We start from the raw sequence: 19,037 nt of genomic DNA on the forward strand, positions 1-19,037 counted from the left end.
AAGGACTTGGGCCCCCTTACCCTTGACAAGTGGCTTCCGTAGTCAGTGGTGGTTACAGGGCTTCAGGCTCATGATTCGCATCAGGTACCCAGGTTTCTCAGCCTTTCTGACTGGCTGCTCACACTACGTCTCACAGTCTCTACCTGCTTATTGTGACAGGGTGTGTGGTTGTTTCACCAGTGAGGCGTGACTGAGAATTAGGTTACCAGAGCCTTACTCTGGAACAGACAGGAATCTAAAAGGCAAACCTACTTAATGCTGAAGTTGACCTAAGCAATCCGTAACAGCAGAGGGCTGACAGGAGAAAGGGATGACAGTTCTTTATGACTTTCCGTTCTGATCATTTTTCAGAATGTACAGGGAGTTAACAGAAAGACAGGTAATAATGAACCTTGTTCTTTTTTTAAAAAAAGTTTTATTTCAAAAAGCCATTAAAACATATGCAAGACACTATGAAATTCTAATGCCGTCAGTAAGAGCCAGCTCCCCCAGGTCACCAGGGTGGAACAGGGTAGTGCTTTTGAGACTGTTTCTGGCTATGTAGCCCAGGTTGGCACCGTGATCCTCCTGCCTCAGCCCAGTCCACTGTGGAATCCCGTCATCAGAGTCTGCTCCACAGGCGGGCGGACAAGCCGGGCGAGAGCTTTCCCTAGATTACTGAAGTTGCCACAACCTAATAACAGTTACAGACTAATCAAAGGAAGCTTCGCTAACTCCGTATAAATAGGCATCGCCATGACCCCAAATGTAACCGTCTGTTTTTTCCCACACCAGGATGGCGCTGTGGGGCTAGCTGTGGCTAGGCCGGCTCCCCAGACCGTTACCTATCCCACGATGGTGATTCTTACTCTCTGCTTCTTGGCTGTGTGATCTCTGTGTATCTTCTCCCAGTCATCATCTTCTGCGTCCTGGTCAAAGGTCTCGGGGTAGGCCGGCAACTTGTCTTTGGGGCATTCCTCGTAGTAGCTCCGCACGTACTTGCCCACGGACCAGCCTTTGTATTCTTCGGGCGTTTTGCACTCCAGCCCGCTGTAGTGCACATTGTAGTGATGCTTCAGCCAGTAGTAGAGGTAGTGGATGCTGTAGTCGCACCTCCAGGGGTTCTCCCTGAGCCACAGCAGCTTCAGGAAATACAAGTCCTCCAGCACGCCGTAGTCGAAGTTCTGCAGGCTGTTGTTGGATAGATCGAGCTCCTCCAGATGTGTGAGCCCTAGAAAGGCAGCTAGGAACAGAGGATGCTTGTTAGCCAGCGAGCAAGGGAGCCGGAACCGGGCAGGGTGGCCCACAAGGCCAAAGCGCGGATTTCAGTGTGAGGCTCCGTTCTCCCTGTCACAGCATTCTCTTCAGCGCATGTGCGACTCCCCGAGACTGGACAGAGCCCACCCAGGGCGAGAGCTAGCGCCCTACACCTCAGTCGTGACGTGTGGAAAGAAAGCTAACTTTGCTAGGGCCTTGCTTCTAGCTGCAAACCACTTCCTGTGAAGAAACGTGGCAGTGTCCGCAAAAAGACACCAAGCTAAACCAGAGAGGCACCCCACTACCAGGTAAATTACGTGATAGAAAAGGCATCCTGAGGCCTTCTTCCTTGAGGCCGAGCTGTAGATTTATTGAGAACACGTGTGTATGACAGGGAGGACCTACCTGAGTCCTTCCAAGGGAGCAGAGTGGCTTCCTGACTTGGCATGTGTCAGTCCTTGCCTGTGATTTGTATCATACTGTGGCATGACATTGATTCACTAAGGACAGCGCATTCTTCCTCACTCCCTCTGCGGAGAGGATTTCCGGCTCGGGAGGTTTTGTCTTTCTCTTAGTGTGTCTCCCTACCGAACCTCTGAAGAAATGCAAAACTTGTGAAATATGCTTTTATTCAAACAAAGCTTTTTCTTGATTAGACAAGACTAGTGTGTGATATTTTGTTTGAAAAAATCGGTTTTAAGTTAGTCTTTAAAAATCATTTTTCTGGAGCTTGGGGAAGGCCTGCAGGGAGTGTTGATATACTTGATTTTTACCCAGTGCTCTGAATGTCCCAATAAAAACGCATTTTCTCATTGGGAAGATGTTGCGTAGAGCGAGGGTTGCACATAAATAAGCCAGGGAAGTGTGCCAAATGTAAGACCTTAGGGCAGGAAAGCGTGAAAACATGTGGCATCTTCATAGGTATTGGTGAATTCCAAAAATGCCCCAAAAAAATAACCTTCCCCAGTTTTGTGGCACTGGTGGTGAGTCTATTTTTGTACAGTCCCCAAACCAAATAATTTCTACCGACATTTTTAAAAAAACATCTGGTTGAGGTTAGAAAGTGATGGTAGTTATCAGCATTGAATTCATATGCGTTTGATTTAGTTGGATGCTGAGTAATTAGAGCAAAATAACACTTAACAAAAATAAGACAATGTTCCAAGGACAAAGAAATCTACACATAAAGATTGACAACATATTCCAAATACTATTAATTGTTTTCATGTTATCTTTTCTCGGACAAAACCCCAAACAGACTACCCTTCTATTTGGGGCCAAAGCAAGGGTTGACAAGTGGGGGTTCAGAGACAGATCAACCCTTGTGATGAGAGTTCTGAAACCCTGGCAGTTTGTGGATCATCTGCTAAAATTCTAAAACTGGGCTGTCACAAATTTGCTTTTCTTACAACAAGTCAGATAGAAAGCATGTGTAAATAAATAGTCCTACTAAGAACTATAGCTACTAAAGTATATTTAGGGCCCCTGGGAGAGCTGGTTTTGTTTCCTGAAGAAAGTGAAACCCCTGATACAGTGGCGTCTTTCCCTTTCCCCACGGATGCCCTGTGTGTCGGGAGGTGGTCACCCGTGCCTTTTCCAGTCTGGCATTTACCCACGTTTACCCACTAAGGCAGCCTACATTCTTAAGGAAGCCATTGGTTAGTGCTTCATCTCAGGGATTCTGAAACATAGTAGGTCTTTTCCTTTAAAACCTGGTTTAGCTAATTTTGTCTTATTTAAGATCTAAGATCCATTTTCTTTTGTTCTAAAGGGCTTAGCCAATAAAAGTCCTTGGCACTTGGTTCAATAGATACTTGTTAATGAAAATGCTTCTCGTGTGTTGTATTAAACAAAGGAAAGGCAGGAAAGAGGGAGGGAAGAAAGGGAACAGGGAGGGAGAGAGGGAGTGCTCTTTGTACCCCGTAGTTCTACTGGGATTGCGCCATTGTTACAGCATGGCTGTCCACTGCTGTAACACCTTTAACTGAGGCTGTACAATTATAATTGGCATTTTACATAGGAGAAGCAATTGTGCTCAAATGTTTCTAGCACTATGGTGCATTATTATATAATAATACATATTATATTTATAAGTGATTGTTTTACAGCCGTGCTTTTCAGACGGCAAGTGCCACTACAGAGGTACACGTGTGTGTTAACCTCGTCAGTACATCAGCAGCCTAGTTCTTTTAGGATCTAGTGTTTGCTTTAATTTTGTATAGTCACTTAAAAAAAAAAAAACAAAAAAAAAACCAGAGGCTCAAAGGGCAGAGATGAGCACCAGTCTTGATCCAGGAGCATAGCTAGCATGTCTCTCCCTGATCTGAGCATGCCTCATCTGAATGGAGGAGCCTGGCCTTTTGCAGTTAGTTAATTTATACTGAACAAGTTGAGGCTGAATGAATGCCCCCCTCCCCCGTGCCCCATGGTCAAAACTGAATTTCCATTTTAAGACCCTGACACGTTCAGTGTATTAGATCCCTTGCCACATATTCCTGTCTTTGTCTTTTTACCTTTCCATGTGTGTGAATGATGCACGCACATTCTCACGTGGGCATGTGCACGTGTGTGCGCACGTGTCCGGAGGTAAAGGCCAACACCAGATGTCTCCCTCAGTCTCTATCTTATTTTTTTGAAACAGTTTCTCACTGAACCTGAGACACAGTTATTTGGCTAATAAAGGTTGTTGGCAAATGAGCTCTGTCCTCCTCTCCTCAGCCCCGGGGTCCATGTGTGCCGCTGCTGCCGGCTTTTCTGTGATGCTGGGGAGCTGGACTCGGGGGTCCTTGTGCTCACACAGCGGCCACTCTTCCAAAGCAGCCATCTCCTCGGCCACGTTTCTCCTTTTAAAACTCTGCAGTTCTCCTTCGATAGTGTGCCCCTGTGACACAGCCCTGGAGAAGCCAGGGCAGGAGAGTAAGAAGGTGAGGACCAGCCTCGGCTAACTGTCAGAGGCCCATCCTTTCCCACCATGTGTACATTTCTAGCCCACAGATGCCCTCGTTATCTGGGCCGACTCAAGTACCTGCAGTCAGTGTCCTGCATCTGTCATATTTTATATCCGTGAATTCAACTAGCCATTCACTGTTGTGAATGCGTAGTGGACTCCACTAGACTGCCTTTTCCTGTTATTCCTTACACAGTGGAGTAGAGCAACAGTTTAGATGGCCTTTTTGTTATGTTAAGTGTTCTCAATAATATACTCATTGAGGTATAAAGAGGGAATGTATGTCATCTTACAGAGGGACTTTGGTGCCTGAGAGGGTTCCTGGAACAGACACCCTAACTCCAAGGGATGACTGGATAGGACTGCACCCTGGCACCCATTTCTGGGTGCTAAACAAGCCCTCCTTTAACCATCGTGCTTAATTAAAATTCATACTCTTTGAACTTAGTTGTTTTTTTTTAAATTATGTGGTCCTTTTTTCACTTATTTTATGTATATGAGTGCTCTATCTGCAGGTACACCTCCACACCAGAAGAGGGCATCAGTTCATATTCTAGATGGTTGTGAGCTACCATGCAGTTGCTGGGAATCGAACTCAGGACCTCTGGAAGAGCAGCCAGTGCTCTTAAGCTCTGAGCCATCTCTCGGACCTCCCCCTTTAGGCGGTGATTACTGTAGGTGCTCACAGCACAGCTGCTGCCTGCCCGCCAGAAGGACCCTGCACTGCCACTTACCGGGGTCTATGAACTGAATGCCATTGCTACTCAGGTTTAGCTTCTTTAGTTCATGAACATCTTCAAACTCCTTGGGTCGGAGCTGGCTGATTTTGTTGTAGGACAAGTCAAGCTTAACAATGTCTGGAGGGATGTTGCTTGGGACTTTCTTCAGCTCTGGAAAAATGAATAGCGTTTAGGTTACAGTTTTCTGGCTCCCTTTTCCCATTAGACCTGTGAGGCTGCAGAACAGCTTAGTATGGGGAGGGGGTGTTGGGGGAGGATGGGGCGAGGACTATGGTAATGCCTAGAGGGAGGGGCCAGAGAAACTCCCCAGCCGCAGCAGTGCCTGGAGCTGAAGAGGTGGACCCTGCAGGTCACTTGGGAAGCAAAGGGACTCCATCTTGGCCACGACTCAAAGGGCCCATCAGGAAACCTTTCCAAAGGCTGGGCCTGGTAGCGCATGTGAGGGGTAAGGGCAGGAAGATTGCTGCGAGCTTGAGGGCCATGTAGGAGACACGGCAAGCTCCAGGGCAGCAGAGGGCTACGGAGTAAGACTAGGTGGAGGAGGAGTGTGCAGGGGTTCATTACCAGTGAAGCTAACTGAACGCACGAGAGCCACCTGGGAAGAGGGGACCTTAGGAGAGGAATTGCTCCCATCGGAGTGCTCTGTATGCACGCCGGAGGTGCTTTTTCTTGACTGATGGCTGATGCGGAAGGGCCCAACACACTGGGTGGTGCCACTCCTGGGCAGGTGGGTCGGCGGGGTTGCTCGAGGAAGCAAACTGAGCAAGCCACAGAAAGCGAGCCAATAAGCAGCATTCCTCCGTGGTCTGCGCCTCCGCTGCTACCCCAGATTGGTTTCCCTTGGTTAGGGACTACCATCTGGAGGCGCGGGCTAAAATAAACTCTCTCCTTGCTTTTGGTGGGGGTGGGGGGTGGGGGGTGGGGGCGGCTATCGGCTAAGCTGCCGTCTCCCTCTTGTTCTTTCTCTCCCAAGGAGCTGTCACTGTCTCCACTGTCAGTTACCTTTCGGTTACAGCGTCACATTGTCCGTCATTTTAAGGCTTCCTCAGCCAACAAACGATCCCAGGCTCCACTCTCATAAACACCACACACCTGACCTTCCTGATTTCCCTGCTGTCCTCAGGAGACACACTCCAAGGCCCCCAGTGCACGCCTGCAACCACAGACAGCACCAAGCCTTGTACACATGTGCCTGAGGCAACGTTTTCCTTGTGAAGTAGGTGCAGTGAGGGCTATCACACAGGAAAATAGAACAATTGCAAGTTTGCTTTAATAAGCCGCTAAATCCTTACAAGTGGTTTATTTCCAGAAATTTCTACTTAATATGTCCGGTTCCTGGATGACCATAAGTAAAGTAAAAACAAAACTGGGGTGGGGGAATAATTCAGATAAAGGGGGACACTGCATCTTATTTCTGCTCTCCTGAGGTGCTAAACTTCGTGCTCGACTTGCTAACCCGACTTCCTTTTCACCCACTTCATTCCCACCTTCTTCTGATGGGGTTTACTCTGCCACTCCCAAGCCTTCCTGCCCCCACAGTAACCACACTCCTGGAAAGAGCTGAGCTAGGAACAGCAGCATGACGAGAGGAGCCGGGGTTATTTCCTCAGAGGCAATCAGAAACCAAGGCTCACCTCATTCTAGCTTCTACTGTCTATTTACTATCTTTAATTCACGCTTTTTAAACACTGTTACTCACACCTACATTATGTTTTACCGTGAGACCTGCCCTTTAGTCTGTAGCGAGACCAAAGAGGCCTGGATTAGTTTCAGAGGGCAACTGTAGCCTGTGGAGGAAAGCAGACTTCTCAGAAGCAACAATAAGATGGCCAGACTGACTGACAGCTGCAGAGGAGGGTGGCCCACAGGCTTTCTGAGGAAGCAGACATTCTTAGACCCAGGAACTATAAAACACGTTTATTAAAGGAGGTTTTCACTTACCCACACTGCCATTTTTTTTGGTACAGAATAGTTGAATTGTGAACGATTCCATTGAAGTATTAAAAACAACTCTGGCATTTCTGATTTCTTAGCCCCAGGATCATAGTGACTTGGGCTTAGTTTTTGCTTTTCTCTTAATGGCCCAGAGTGCACATCTTTTGTGTGCATGTATGTATGTGTGTGCATATGTGTGTTTGTGCATGTGTGTATGTGTGCGTATGTATGTGTACATTCCTCTGGTCGGGGAAGAAAAGCCTTTGAAGGGTGGAATCAGTAAATCAAATCTTCTGGATGTACACATGCATGCCTGGGAAGGCCGGAAGTCAACCTCAGCTGCTCTTCCTCAGGAGGTGTCCATAGCTTTTGTTTTGAGACAGGGTCTATGACTAGGACCTGGGCTCCCTGATGAGTCTGGCTGCCTGGACAGTGAGCCCCTGGGGTCTGCTGTTTCTGCTTCCCTAGAACGGGGATTATAGGCATGTGCCAACTTCTTCTGTGGCTTCTGAGGACTGAACTCAGGACCTCATGCTTTCATGGCAGGCACTTTCCTAACCGTGTCCCAGTCCTGCTCGTTAATGGGATGGTACTGGCAGTTCATCCCTAGAATCATAGCACACCCCCTCAACTCTAACTTCCTTGCATTCCTTTCCCCTTCTTGTTTGGCTCTCACTATCTGTATGTTCCTGATCTAAGTACTCTAATAAAATTAAATGAGGAGCGCTGTGTAAGTCCCATTATTACCCTCATTTTACAGAAGTTAGATCATTTGCCCATAGTTACACGGTCACAATTTAAGTGGAATTTAAACAGGCTAACCTAGCGCCTATTGCTGTGTTGTCTCTCTGTGTTAGCCTGTGTTCCATGTGCTGTCCACCTGCCTAGAACCCCCACTTATAACACACATCTGTGGGTGAGAAAGAGATAATGAGGTGGAGACAGTAAACCAAAGCCAGTGTCCTCGTCACCAGAGCCAGCACCTACTCAGTTCTAGAAAGCCTGTTGACCAAAACTTGCCTACTGAGCCCATATCTCCTGTGCCGGACTTGAGGCTAGATGACAGCAGAACCACTGTAAAATGAGCAGAAAGTGGGTTAGCCACAAATCAATGGGTACAAGAGATGTTTATAAGGATACCTCAAATCCTAGCTTAGGCAATGGGCTTGGGGGTGTTAGAAAGAGAATATGCATTGTGGAATCAGCTCTGGAGTTGTCAGCAAACTCCTGGATAAAAATAGCACCCACTAGTAGCAGGAAACTCAAACCAAGAGTTTTCCTAGCATGACCTAGAAACAAACAGGAAAATCTCATTGGTTGTAGTGATGAGGAAAAGCAGTTCTTTCTTTTGCCTTGAGCCTGAACGAGAATTACAAATTTGATGCAAACAGTGTGCCTCTGCTGGAGACTGGACCCGTCCCCATGTGCTCAAGTCAAAGTGAGCCTTCATCAATGTCCTCATGTCTAGACCAGGTGCCATATGGCATTCATATTCACACTTAGCACTAACCAAAAAACTTTTGCGGTGGGGGGAGGGAGAAGGCTTGAGATAGGGTCTGGCTTTGAACTTGCTGTGTCACCTGAACAAGGAAGGCCTTGGACCACTGATGCCCCTGCTTCCACCTCTGAGTGCTGGGTTTGCAGTCGTGGGCCACATTCTTGACAAACCCCTCAATAGATGCTGTATCTACTGCCAGCTCTTACGAGCTCTGCTCCTTCTCCAACTGAACCTCCTATGAAGAGGAAATTGAGACATTTTCTCTACAGCATCTTCCCCACTTAGTAGGCTCTTGGTTGTCAGAGACCTCAGAACTAATTTGAGGACTTGGTAGTAGTTAAAGAGACATACATAAGGTTGTTTATTAGAAATTAAAGAAATTAAAATTTCTGAATTATTACTGAAGTCAGGGGCAATTTTGTGGCCCTAACTTCAAAAGCAGCTGGAGCCAATTTACCTATATAATTTTTTCCCCCAGCCTTCAAAGTAAAATTTGGTAAATTCTTCTGGTAAATGTGAAGCTAAAAGTAGCTTTAGAACTCATGATTTCATGTGTTCTTGGCAAATCCAGTCACCTCAATATGGCATAAATGTGCCTTTCAACTAATCCCACACTTATTCCCTTTGAAAGGCTGAGTGTCGTTGGCAAAGTGCCGGTTGCTCCATGAATAAAGCTATTCTTCTTTTCTTGCTGTCAGATGTTTAAGGCAAAAATAGTGATCTTTGAGGTCTATGTGGTTGAACTGGCACAAGTCAGTTCCCTGCACACACCATCTGAGTCATTGCTGGTCTCTTGGGAAAGGCTGAGTTCCCTCATCGGAAGAATCCATACTGCAGGTTCCCTGCTTGCATTCGCTCTGTGGTATTCTTGTACAGAGCTCAGGGGGAGGACTCAAAATTGCATGGAAGGCACGAGTAAAATCTGGTATAGTAGATATGGCCATTGTTGAAGGAAGACCTAGCATTGCATGGTGGCCTGAGCCTTGAACAGTGAATTGTTACTGTCCATGTGACTCCTAAGGACAGCTTCTCCACGGCCACCATTGTCATTTGTGCCATGACATTCATCCTGACAGTAATGCCAGCACTACTTTCGGCCTGTAAGGAATGACCATAGGCAGGTAGACAGTGACTCCTGATCACTGATGTCACTGCTAGTTACCCCCTTGATGGCATGCTCTGCGTTTCTGGAGATTCCATGTTTTGTGTAACATCTATAGTACAGTCATTGAGACCTAGAGATGAACATTACTGAGCATTTGTTATTTTAGTATTTGAGATTTGTTAGCCATTTATAGAACAAAATAAAGAAATTAGAATTAAGGTTGTCATTTGAGTTCTAGCCATGATTTTCAGCTACTATGTATTTCTGTTGTTAAAAATCACTTAAGTTACTGCTTTGAAGGAGCAAAGAAAGGCAGCTTAAGTATTACCACCCAGTGCCCAATGCTGAACACACACACACACACACAAAAAGAGTTTAATAATAGGCTTAGTAGACTTTTCCTTATAGGAATGTGACTTGAAATAGGAATTTATAATAAGACAAAAGTAAAAAATAAACAATGAATAGAATTGATAGATTTATATAAACTATAGTGAAGGACATTTACACTTAATTATGAAAAGACCTAATTAGCCTTTATTTTATAGTCTAGAGTTAGAGACTGTGCCTGGGGTTGGGGATGGAGAGAGAATAATCAGCAAATACAGGGATGAAGAATTGCTCTAATGTGCTAGATCATGGTAGCATAAGTATGTTTGACAACAATTATATGTCTCAAGTAGCCAGCAAAGAGAATAGTGAATGTTTTCAACACAGATGATATGTGTCTATGGTGATGAGATCAGTTACTCTGATCTGGTCACTAAATATCATATTCATGAATATCACAGTAGTGATATTTTAATTGATAAGCTACTGTGTTAGATAGTTACTACTATTGAAAATATAGGCTCTGAACATAGTCACTAGCAATTAGAGGGACCTGAGTTATCCTATAATGTATGACTCAGTGTCATATATGCTAAATTTATATCATGAAACTTTGTTCATATTGGTTTTGCAGCAGAAAGGATTAGTTTTGGGGGTATTTTTAGATTATATTTAGGCAGCAATAAGTTACAAAGGGAAAGCAGGAAAATATGGTTTATAGTCAGTGTTTGCCAAGAGAAAAAGAGAAATGTTTTATGGGAAAAAGGACAAAATAAGAACTGTGTTCATGGGTGTGGGTGGTAGATGGGGTGACCCAAGAGGAAGAAGCAAGTGAAAAAGGGAGAGCATGTTGTCTTTACCTCTCCTCTCTTTCTCTGAGACAGTGTGTCTCTATCTAGCTGTCTGTCTTGGAACCTCCTATGTGGACCAGGATGGCCTCAAACCACCTGCCTCTCCCTACAGAATGCTGGGATCAAAGTGTGTACCGCCACACCCAGCCCAACTCTCACCTCTTAGAGTCCCATGTAGCCTTGCTGTAGAAGTCTTACATTTTTTCAATGTGGATGGGATTTCTCTCAGCTCACTGGTGAGCTCAACCCTACTTGCTTGACTCTTTGACACCCAGTGCAGCAAATGCAGATTCGACTGAGCTTGAGGACAGAACCTCAGTGACAGGAAGTATTCTAGCCCGAGGTCCAATCTGTAATCTAAGCAATGTACTAGAAAGCTTAGAAAAGATCCTTTGCAGCACAGGTCCTAAGTATGCATTGTAAAGCTATCAAGGACATTCCATCGAACCTTGCTGAGGCAAAACCGCACCTGCTGAGTCTTCTAGAATTCTGCAGTTCTTTCTTGTGTGGTATTAGCTTACGGGCACCTTAATTCTGGAAGATTGCAAGCACCGGCTTGGGTTGATCAAGGCTCCCATCTCTGCTCTTTTGTTTAACCGGGAGGACCCAGAAGACTGACGGGACTTCCTGAACTTCGTCTTTCTCACTCTTTAGATGGGGGCACCACTGCCTGGAAATTGACAGCTTGAGCATCTAGGAGGGTACCTGGCACTTGGTCGGTTTTCAACTAGTGAGCACTGCCTTGCCTGGCCAGTCCCGGTTACCATCGCCGCTGTACTGTGCCACCTGTGAGCAAACCTCTCCACGCCAGCTACTGGCTCAGAGTGGTCTGACCACACGCCACCTCAGAGTCAAGGAGCAGGTGGCATTGGCCGAAAGTGAAAGAGCTTGCTCTTGGGTCCAGCTGTGTAATTGACACATTCCTGCTTTTAGCCCTCTGGAAAGGATCTGCTGGGGTCCCGTCAGCCGTCTTTGATCTTTTGTCGGCCCCTCCCCCCAACAAACAGGAACAAAAGACCAACAAACAAACAAAAAACTTCTAAGATGGATGGAAACCCGTCTCTGCATGCTCCAACTGACTCCAATGCAGTGACACCTGGCTATAACTTAGTACTACAAATAAATTATTATTAAAGCATGCCGAAAGTGAAACACGTCACCACTGTCCCATGGCTTGTTGTCATGAAGACAGGAGCAGCTCTTGGATGTCTCCTGGACAGTGTCAGTCTTGGCTAGCACATCATAAGCCTTCCTGAAGCCCTCCCATATGTGTTCTTAGCTCTTGGCCTTATCTAACATGCAGATCTTGCCTAGCACTTTGCAAAAGACGGTGGAGGAGGCAGAGCCTACCCCTGACTTACGGACAGGAGGTGGCAGTCTAGAAAGACTTCCCGAGTCTTCGCTTAAATACTTTAAGATGACTCGGGTTTTGTGCACTCTGGATAGCTTGGGAAGAAATAAGATGTCTGGTTCTGTCAGTGACCTCAAAAACCTCACGACAGACTTCATCCGCACAGCGCTGGGTCTCCACCTCAGTGCTCGCTCCCTGGCTGGGCTACACCTGTTTTGCTCTGGAGAGTGTCTCCGCACAGATGCGTGTGCTTTTCTTAGTTGGTGTGAGTCAGATTGTACAGAGGGCCCCCGCGCTTGTATCCAAGATCAATTAGATTCAGATTAAAGGAATGCCTCACGGCTCTCGCTTTCCCTGAACAAATGAATCAGCTCCCATGGCTGCCCCTGCTGTTTTCTCTTTATGGAAATTTTTAATTCTTCACCATGTACGTGTATGACCCACGTGGATTCCCTTGGAGTCACAGTTATGGGTGGTTGTGAGCCACGTGATGTGGGTGCTGGGAACTGGATGTGGGGCCCCCCTGAAAAGCGGTCCATGCTCTTCACCCATCTCTCCGGCACGGACCCCTGACTTTGGAACAGGGTGTGCTGAAGCCCCAGCTGGTCTCCAGCCTCCCAGGTAACTGAGGATGGCCTTGACCTTGTTTTCATTTGCTTATGCCTTGTTTTATTTTCGTGTGTGAATATTTAAGGAGCGTGTGTGTGTTTTGAAGCGGTGCGCATGTAGCCCAGGCTACATGTATGTGCTCAAGGAGGATCTTGACCTTCAGATCCCCTTATCTCTAGGTCTCCAACGCTGGGTTTATAGGGGTGTGCCGGTCTGCCCAGTTCATGTGGGCGTAGGGATTGAACCCAGGGCTTGGCACACGCTGGCCAGGCACTTTACCAACTTAGCTACAATGTGTCCTCTTCTACAGCTCCCTACTTACCAACTGCCTTGAACTGGACCCCACAGATTCCACGGCTGTTGGAGAATGCTGCATGACAGACTTCTCCAGACAACCATGGGATGTAGGGAGGGGCATAAAACCAGGGACCTTTCCTAACAGCCCACGGAAACCAAAAAGGGAGAAACTCACACACCTTTCCTCTTGCAGTCCAGCGTTTGTATGGGAAACACGTAATTGTGGCACAGAGTGGAGTCAGCTTCCGGCCTGATGACGGGAGGTCTCCCTGAGACCTGAGGTCTGGGGTCCAGTTGCTCCACTTCCCCTTCATCACACAGCTCGTCCGGCTTCAGCTGCAGCAATTTCTTATTTCTCAGCGCGGGTGGGCTCGCGCACTTGGCGTAGTTGCCCAGATTCCGGTTCCGTGGGATCTGCAGCATGGACACGAGCGTTTCCAACTCGCAGGTGCAGAGCCAGGGGTTGTCGTAGAGGCGCAGGTAGCTCAGGAGAGGCGTGTAAATGAACACCTCCTCCGTCAGCACCTTGAGCTGGTTGTGCTGCAGCAGGAGGGTGGTCAGCTTGTTCAAACCGAAGAACGCCTCGCTCTCGATTTTGGAGATCTCGTTCTGTTGCAGGTCCAGGCTCTTCAGCCTCTTGAACTTAGAAAACGCGTTGCCCTTCAACACGCGGATTTTGTTTCTGGCCAGCAGCATGTGCAGCAGATCGTGAGGCCAGTCGGGTAGCACGTAGACGAGTTTCCTTTCTTGGCAGTCGAGGTATTTCTCGTGGAGATACGTGTACACGTCACAGGGCAGGCCCGGGGCGTAGCGTTTGACCGGGCCGGAGCCCCTCCTGCCTCCGCCTGCCCGGCTGCGGCTGCGGCTGCGGCCGGGAATGGCTTGGCCTCTCAGAGCGCCCGGGCTGCCTTTGCCCGGCTCGGCGGCTCCGCAGAAGCAGAATAGCAGCAGGACGGCCACGATGCGCATTCTGGCGTGCAGCTGGCCCACGGCGGGCCGAACGGGGGTGGGGTGGGGGGAAGGATTCCTTCGAAAGCCAAGTGTGGGTAGCCTTCCCCAACACGGGTCAGGAGGAGTCAGGCCCAGCTGGAGTGTACGGAGCCCTGGGTGGGACAGGAGGAAGGAAGCAAAACAAAGCCACCTTGAGCAATGCATGACAGAAACAGCACACGTATTTCATGTTGACTGAGCCTTCTAGTTTAGATGGGCAGAACATTCCGCATCCTGTGGATTTAAGAATTTCAAGGAAACTCCTGCCGGCCCTGAGATGCACAACTGTGCAGACGTGATCTTCCCGGACGTATGTTTTTTCTTTCTTTCACTCTCTTCTAGTCACCACTGTCAGGTCCCAAAGAAACCCTGGGCAGATGACTAACAGAGATGCCCGTTAACAGATCATGCTGGCCTCTGGCTGTCAGGCTGCCTCAGCCTGACAAGCACCTGCTACAGAGTCCTGGCTCTTGTCAACACTTCTCATCCCAGGCTCCTGCCCTGAACCTCCGGGGGCTCCCGAGCTTCGCCGCCCTTCCCTCCCCGTCTGTTATCGGTATAAGCTAGGCCATTTTGACAACAAGCTCTCTTGGCTCTCTTTGGCCTCCTGGCTTCTCTCTAGATCCTCAGTTCTCGATCTCACCTCAGCCCCCATCCTCTCATGGCTTGGTCTATTCTGCAGGCCATGTCTCCGGTTGTACTCTCTCTTTCCTGTCTATAAGGAAGCCCTTCTCCTCATCTGTACCTAGCGGTGGCCGTGTCCCCGTTTTTCATTCAATGGCTCATGCTGAATGTGGACCCAGAAATGCTCAGAACGCAAGCCATTGTCTCAGCCGCCCCTTCACAGGTCTGGCTTCAAACGTCACCATGAGAGTGAGGGCCTCTCTGTGACCACCATCCCAAGCACTTCAATCTGCCTTTCTTATCTCATACCACCCCACCCCCACAGTGTCCATGAGCCTCTGTCTAAGCAAGCATTTTCCTTCATTCGTGTACTGTTCCGTCCAGTTTCCTTAACTAGAAATCAGATTCCCCAAGGATTTTTGTCTATTTTACTGCTCCTGTGTTCCCATGACAAATAGATGTATTTTAAATATAACACTTACTCTCATGTTGCTGTCCTATCCTAAAGATTTACCACAATAAACTAATATTATTTTCAGACTCTGCTGGTGATTACTGCGACATGCACTTTTTTTTTCCTTTTGAGACAGGATAACCCATGTAGCCAAGGATGACCATGTAGCCAAGGATAACCTGCACATCTGCCCCTTCTTCCACCACCCCCAGAGTGCTGAGGTGCAGGCATGTGCCACCCTGCTCACTAAACATGATGCTGGGAACTTTTCTTTTGGTTTTTCCTTCTTTTTTTAATTTTTAAAAAAAATTTATTACAGTTTATTCACATTGTACCCCAGCTGTCGCCCCGTTCCTCATCCCCTCCCAATCCCACCCTTCCTTTTCTCCTCCCATGCCCCTCCCCCAGTCCACCAATAGAGGAGGTCCTCCTCCCCTTCCATCTGACCTAGCCTATTAGGTCTCATCAGGAGTGGCTGCATTGTCTTCCTCTGTGGCCTGGTAAGGCTGCACCCCCCTCAGGGGGAGGTGATCAAAGATTCAGCCACTGAGTTCATGTCAGAGACAGTCCCTGTTCCCATTACTATGGAACCCACTTGGACACTGAACTGCCATGGGCTACATCTGTGTAGGGGTTCTAGGTTATCTCCATGAATGGTCCTTGGTTTCAGTCTGTGCAAAGACCCCTGTGCCCATATTTTTTTATTCAGTTGGTCTCCTTGTAGAGTTCCTGTCCCTTCCGGGTCTTTTTATCTCCCCCTTCTTTCATAAGATTCCCTGCACTCCGCCCAAAGTTTGGCTATGAGTCTCAGCATCTGCTTTGATACCCTGCTGGGTAGAGTCTTTCAGAGGCCCTCTGTGGTAGGCTCTTGACTTGTTCCCTGTTTCCTCCCTCTTCTGATGTCTATACCGTTTGACTTTCTGAATGAGGATTGCAGTTTTTCCTTTTGTAAAGATATTCCAGAAATATTTCCTATCTGTATGTATCAGTTAGGACTGAGGCCACTCCTGGCAAAGGAAGAAATATCCAAAGTAGATTTAAAAGGGGCGAATGTGCCTGGTGTTAGTGTTGGTTGTATGGCCATGAGTGGCAGATGTGCTTACGAAGATGGGATTCATCCTAGTTTGAGTGCCAGGGTCATCCTTCCTTGCAGCTTTCCTGTTTCATGCCCCTCCCCCCAGCTAGAATGCCTTCCTATTGCTCCCCTCAAGCAGTCTTCACAGGCACCAGTGGCATGGCCCTCCCCCAAGCCTAAGCATCTCTCTGTGTGCCTCTCTCTCCTCTTCCCTGAGCCATGCAGTGGCCTGTATTCTGAGAGCTATTAAGGTATGTGGCCTTTCTTAATCTCCACATTTCTGTAATTTATTGTCGTTTGTATGAAATTCCAGCCCTCGGGAGGCAAAAGCAGGTGGATTTCTGAGTTCAAGGCCGGCCTGGTCTACAGAGCGAGTTACAGGGCAGCCAGGGCTATGCTGAAAAACCCTGTGTCAAAAACAAAACAAAACAAAAAGGTCATAACAGACAGTTTATTTCACATATTAGGAGGCTTGTTAACTATTGGAGGAGAACTGTGTTGGTATCTGCAACACGTTTAGAAATGCATCAAAAATAATGCAGAGTGTAGGGACAGTTGAGAGGTGAGTCAGTAGGCATATTATAAAACCAGGATAAAATACAGATTATGATCTAGCTGGCAGAGATGTAGGTATTCATGCTATAATTCTCTCAATTCTTTATATGTGAAAATAGATATAATAAAATATTTTAAAACTAAAACTAAAACATGGGTCTAGGGAGATGGCTTGGTCAGTGAGTCAGTGGACTGCTTACCACACAAACATAAGGAACTGAGTATGGTGATATGTGTCTGTAATTCCAGTCTGGGGGAGGCAGAGAAGGGAAGAGCCTTGGGGCCCCTGGATACCTAGTCTTGCTGAATCAGTGATCTCCAAGTTCAGTGAGAGACCCAAAAAATAATGTCAGAAGACACGGGCTATCAACCTTTGTCATTCACATGCATGTCTGTATACATCCGTATTCATGTACATTAAGCACACATGCACAGGAATTAAAAAGCTTTGTACCAAAAAAAAAAGGCCAAAAAAAGTAAATAAAAAACCAAAACCAAAAAAACAAAACAAAAACCAAAACCAAACAAACAAAACAAATTTGTTCTCTTCTAGTACTTTCAAGCTAAAACCCCTATGGATATAGTATTTTTAAAGCTCAAAATAGTTTTTTTTTTAATTTCCATCTTCTTCCTATCCTCTGCAAACAATAATAAACACGTGCATATGTGGATTTCTAAGCCAAAGAAATCATTTGCCTGAGCAGAGGAACCCACATAACTTAGAACTTAGAATACATGTCTTGCCAAGGTTACTATTTACTTTTTAATGAAAACGTTGCATTGAACGTAGAATGGAAAAACCAAACGTTTGCAGTGTGCTGTTTAGTGATGTCTGCCTTGTTTGATTTAGGCCACTGTAAAAACTTACAAGAGCTGAACGTCTCCGACTGCTCGTCTCTCACAGTGAGTATGAGAGTTTATTCTCCTGTTGTTTATGTAGGTCCAGACAGCTCACACTGGAGAGCCAGGGGGCAGAGCACAGGCATACTTTGTATGCATTTGGGGTGGGATGTGGAGGAAGCAAACTACATTAAACATTGGCAAGGACATTTACCCTCTCGGCACAATGCTATCATTAATCTTGTGGATCTGTGCTCAGGGATGGAGCTTCTGGCAAATGGAAACTTTTTAATGGTTACATAAAAATGGGTCGCGTTTATGTTTCATGCATATGTATACGAGTCAAAAAATACTGGGTCCCAGCAAAGACTATGTTAGGCTTACGTTGGTGGGTTTCATGGCTTTTAGTAAGTATGCCAAAGAAGATGGAAATGAATACATAGCCGCAGATTCCTCCTCCCTGGCCCTGGCCCTGGCCCTGGCCCTGGCCCCTGTCGTTTTCTCGCTCCCAAATCTGTCTTTGATATTGGGAGCATACAATACCCTTTCTATGGGAAGCTCTTACCTTGCTCCATCTTCCATCATCCAGACACTACTAGAAAAAAAATTTGGTGCACCTGGAGACACTGTGGTCTTCTGCCTCCCTTCACAACCTCATCTTGTTCCTGTGTCCACAATAAGTTTCAGTGGGGTGAAAGGTGTGTACCACCATGCCTGGCTTTGCTCTTTTCTTGCCTTTGTCCTCATCCTCAAATGGGGCTTTGTAGTTCGGTAAGGCTTAGCATCCTCTAAGCCATCATTGTCTCTCAGGGCTGCCTTCACAGCTGCTCCTCTGTATTCCTATCAGATGTAGTTACTTACTGTAGTGTTTCTGCCTCCTCCATGAACTTAAGAGACAGTAAAGGCAGGGATTTGTCTTATTTTTTGTGACAGTCAGACTTTGATACATAATGAGCCTTTGATGGGCCTAGTGGCCTAGTGGTACTAGTTTGTAATCTCAGCTACTCAGGAGTTGAGGCAGTAAGTTTGCAAGTTCAAAGCCTGCCTGAGCGATGAGTACTTTAAGGTAACTTAAAGTAACTTATTGAGAGTAACTTATTGAGAGCTGTTTCAACATCAAAAGAGGGTGCCAGGTGGTGGTAGCACACGCCTTTAGTCCCAGCACTTGGGAGGCAGAGGCAGGTGGATCTCTGAGTTCAAGACAAGCCTGGTCTACAGAGTGAGTTCCAGGACAGCCAAAGCTAAGCAGAGAAACCCTGTCTCAAAAAACAGACAAACAATATAAAAAACAAAACAAAACAAAACAAAACAAAACAAAACAAAAGCAATAAAGTCTGGTGATGTCAGTCAGTGCCAGAGAAGACCTTGGTACTAGCCTTAGCTTAATAAAAAGTGTTTCAACAATGTGTAAGAGTTAATGCCACTATATGAGAGTTCAGAGTAGGCAGTGAAGAGCAAAGAACTTGAGACCGCCGGCTTGCGTTGCTCTGTATATGGGATATAACTAACGTTACAAGAATGAGTGAGGTTAGTCTAGGGAGAAAGGATGAGCCGAGGAGGGGACTCAGGGTTGTACCTCACTGACCGTAAGGAGCAGGTT

The 19,037-nt window shown here is 46.8% G+C and overlaps 2 protein-coding genes across 3 annotated transcripts in view; one reads left to right on the top strand and one right to left on the bottom strand.

The window, feature by feature from the left end:
- Positions 1 to 19,037, top strand: part of Fbxl13 (F-box and leucine rich repeat protein 13) — a 195,523-nt gene that overhangs the window by 81,665 nt on the left and 94,821 nt on the right. Inside the window, exon 10 of the mRNA XM_060373954.1 lies at positions 17,448 to 17,500. Within this exon, the coding sequence (XP_060229937.1) occupies positions 17,448 to 17,500 (53 nt within the window). The remainder of the gene's footprint in view (positions 1 to 17,447; positions 17,501 to 19,037) is intronic.
- Positions 449 to 19,037, bottom strand: part of Lrrc17 (leucine rich repeat containing 17) — a 33,818-nt gene continuing 15,229 nt past the window's right edge. For both annotated transcript variants that reach the window (XM_060373950.1, XM_021628427.2), the window contains exons 2-4: positions 13,079 to 14,002; positions 4,918 to 5,073; positions 449 to 1,222 (exon numbers count right to left, since the gene is read on the bottom strand). In XM_060373950.1, coding sequence (XP_060229933.1) covers positions 825 to 1,222; positions 4,918 to 5,073; positions 13,079 to 13,868 — 1,344 coding nt within the window. In that variant the 5' untranslated portion in view covers positions 13,869 to 14,002 and the 3' untranslated portion in view covers positions 449 to 824. The remainder of the gene's footprint in view (positions 1,223 to 4,917; positions 5,074 to 13,078; positions 14,003 to 19,037) is intronic.

Source organism: Meriones unguiculatus, chromosome 21 (assembly GCF_030254825.1).
Source record: "Meriones unguiculatus strain TT.TT164.6M chromosome 21, Bangor_MerUng_6.1, whole genome shotgun sequence".
In the NCBI taxonomy this organism is placed as follows: domain Eukaryota; kingdom Metazoa; phylum Chordata; class Mammalia; order Rodentia; family Muridae; genus Meriones; species Meriones unguiculatus.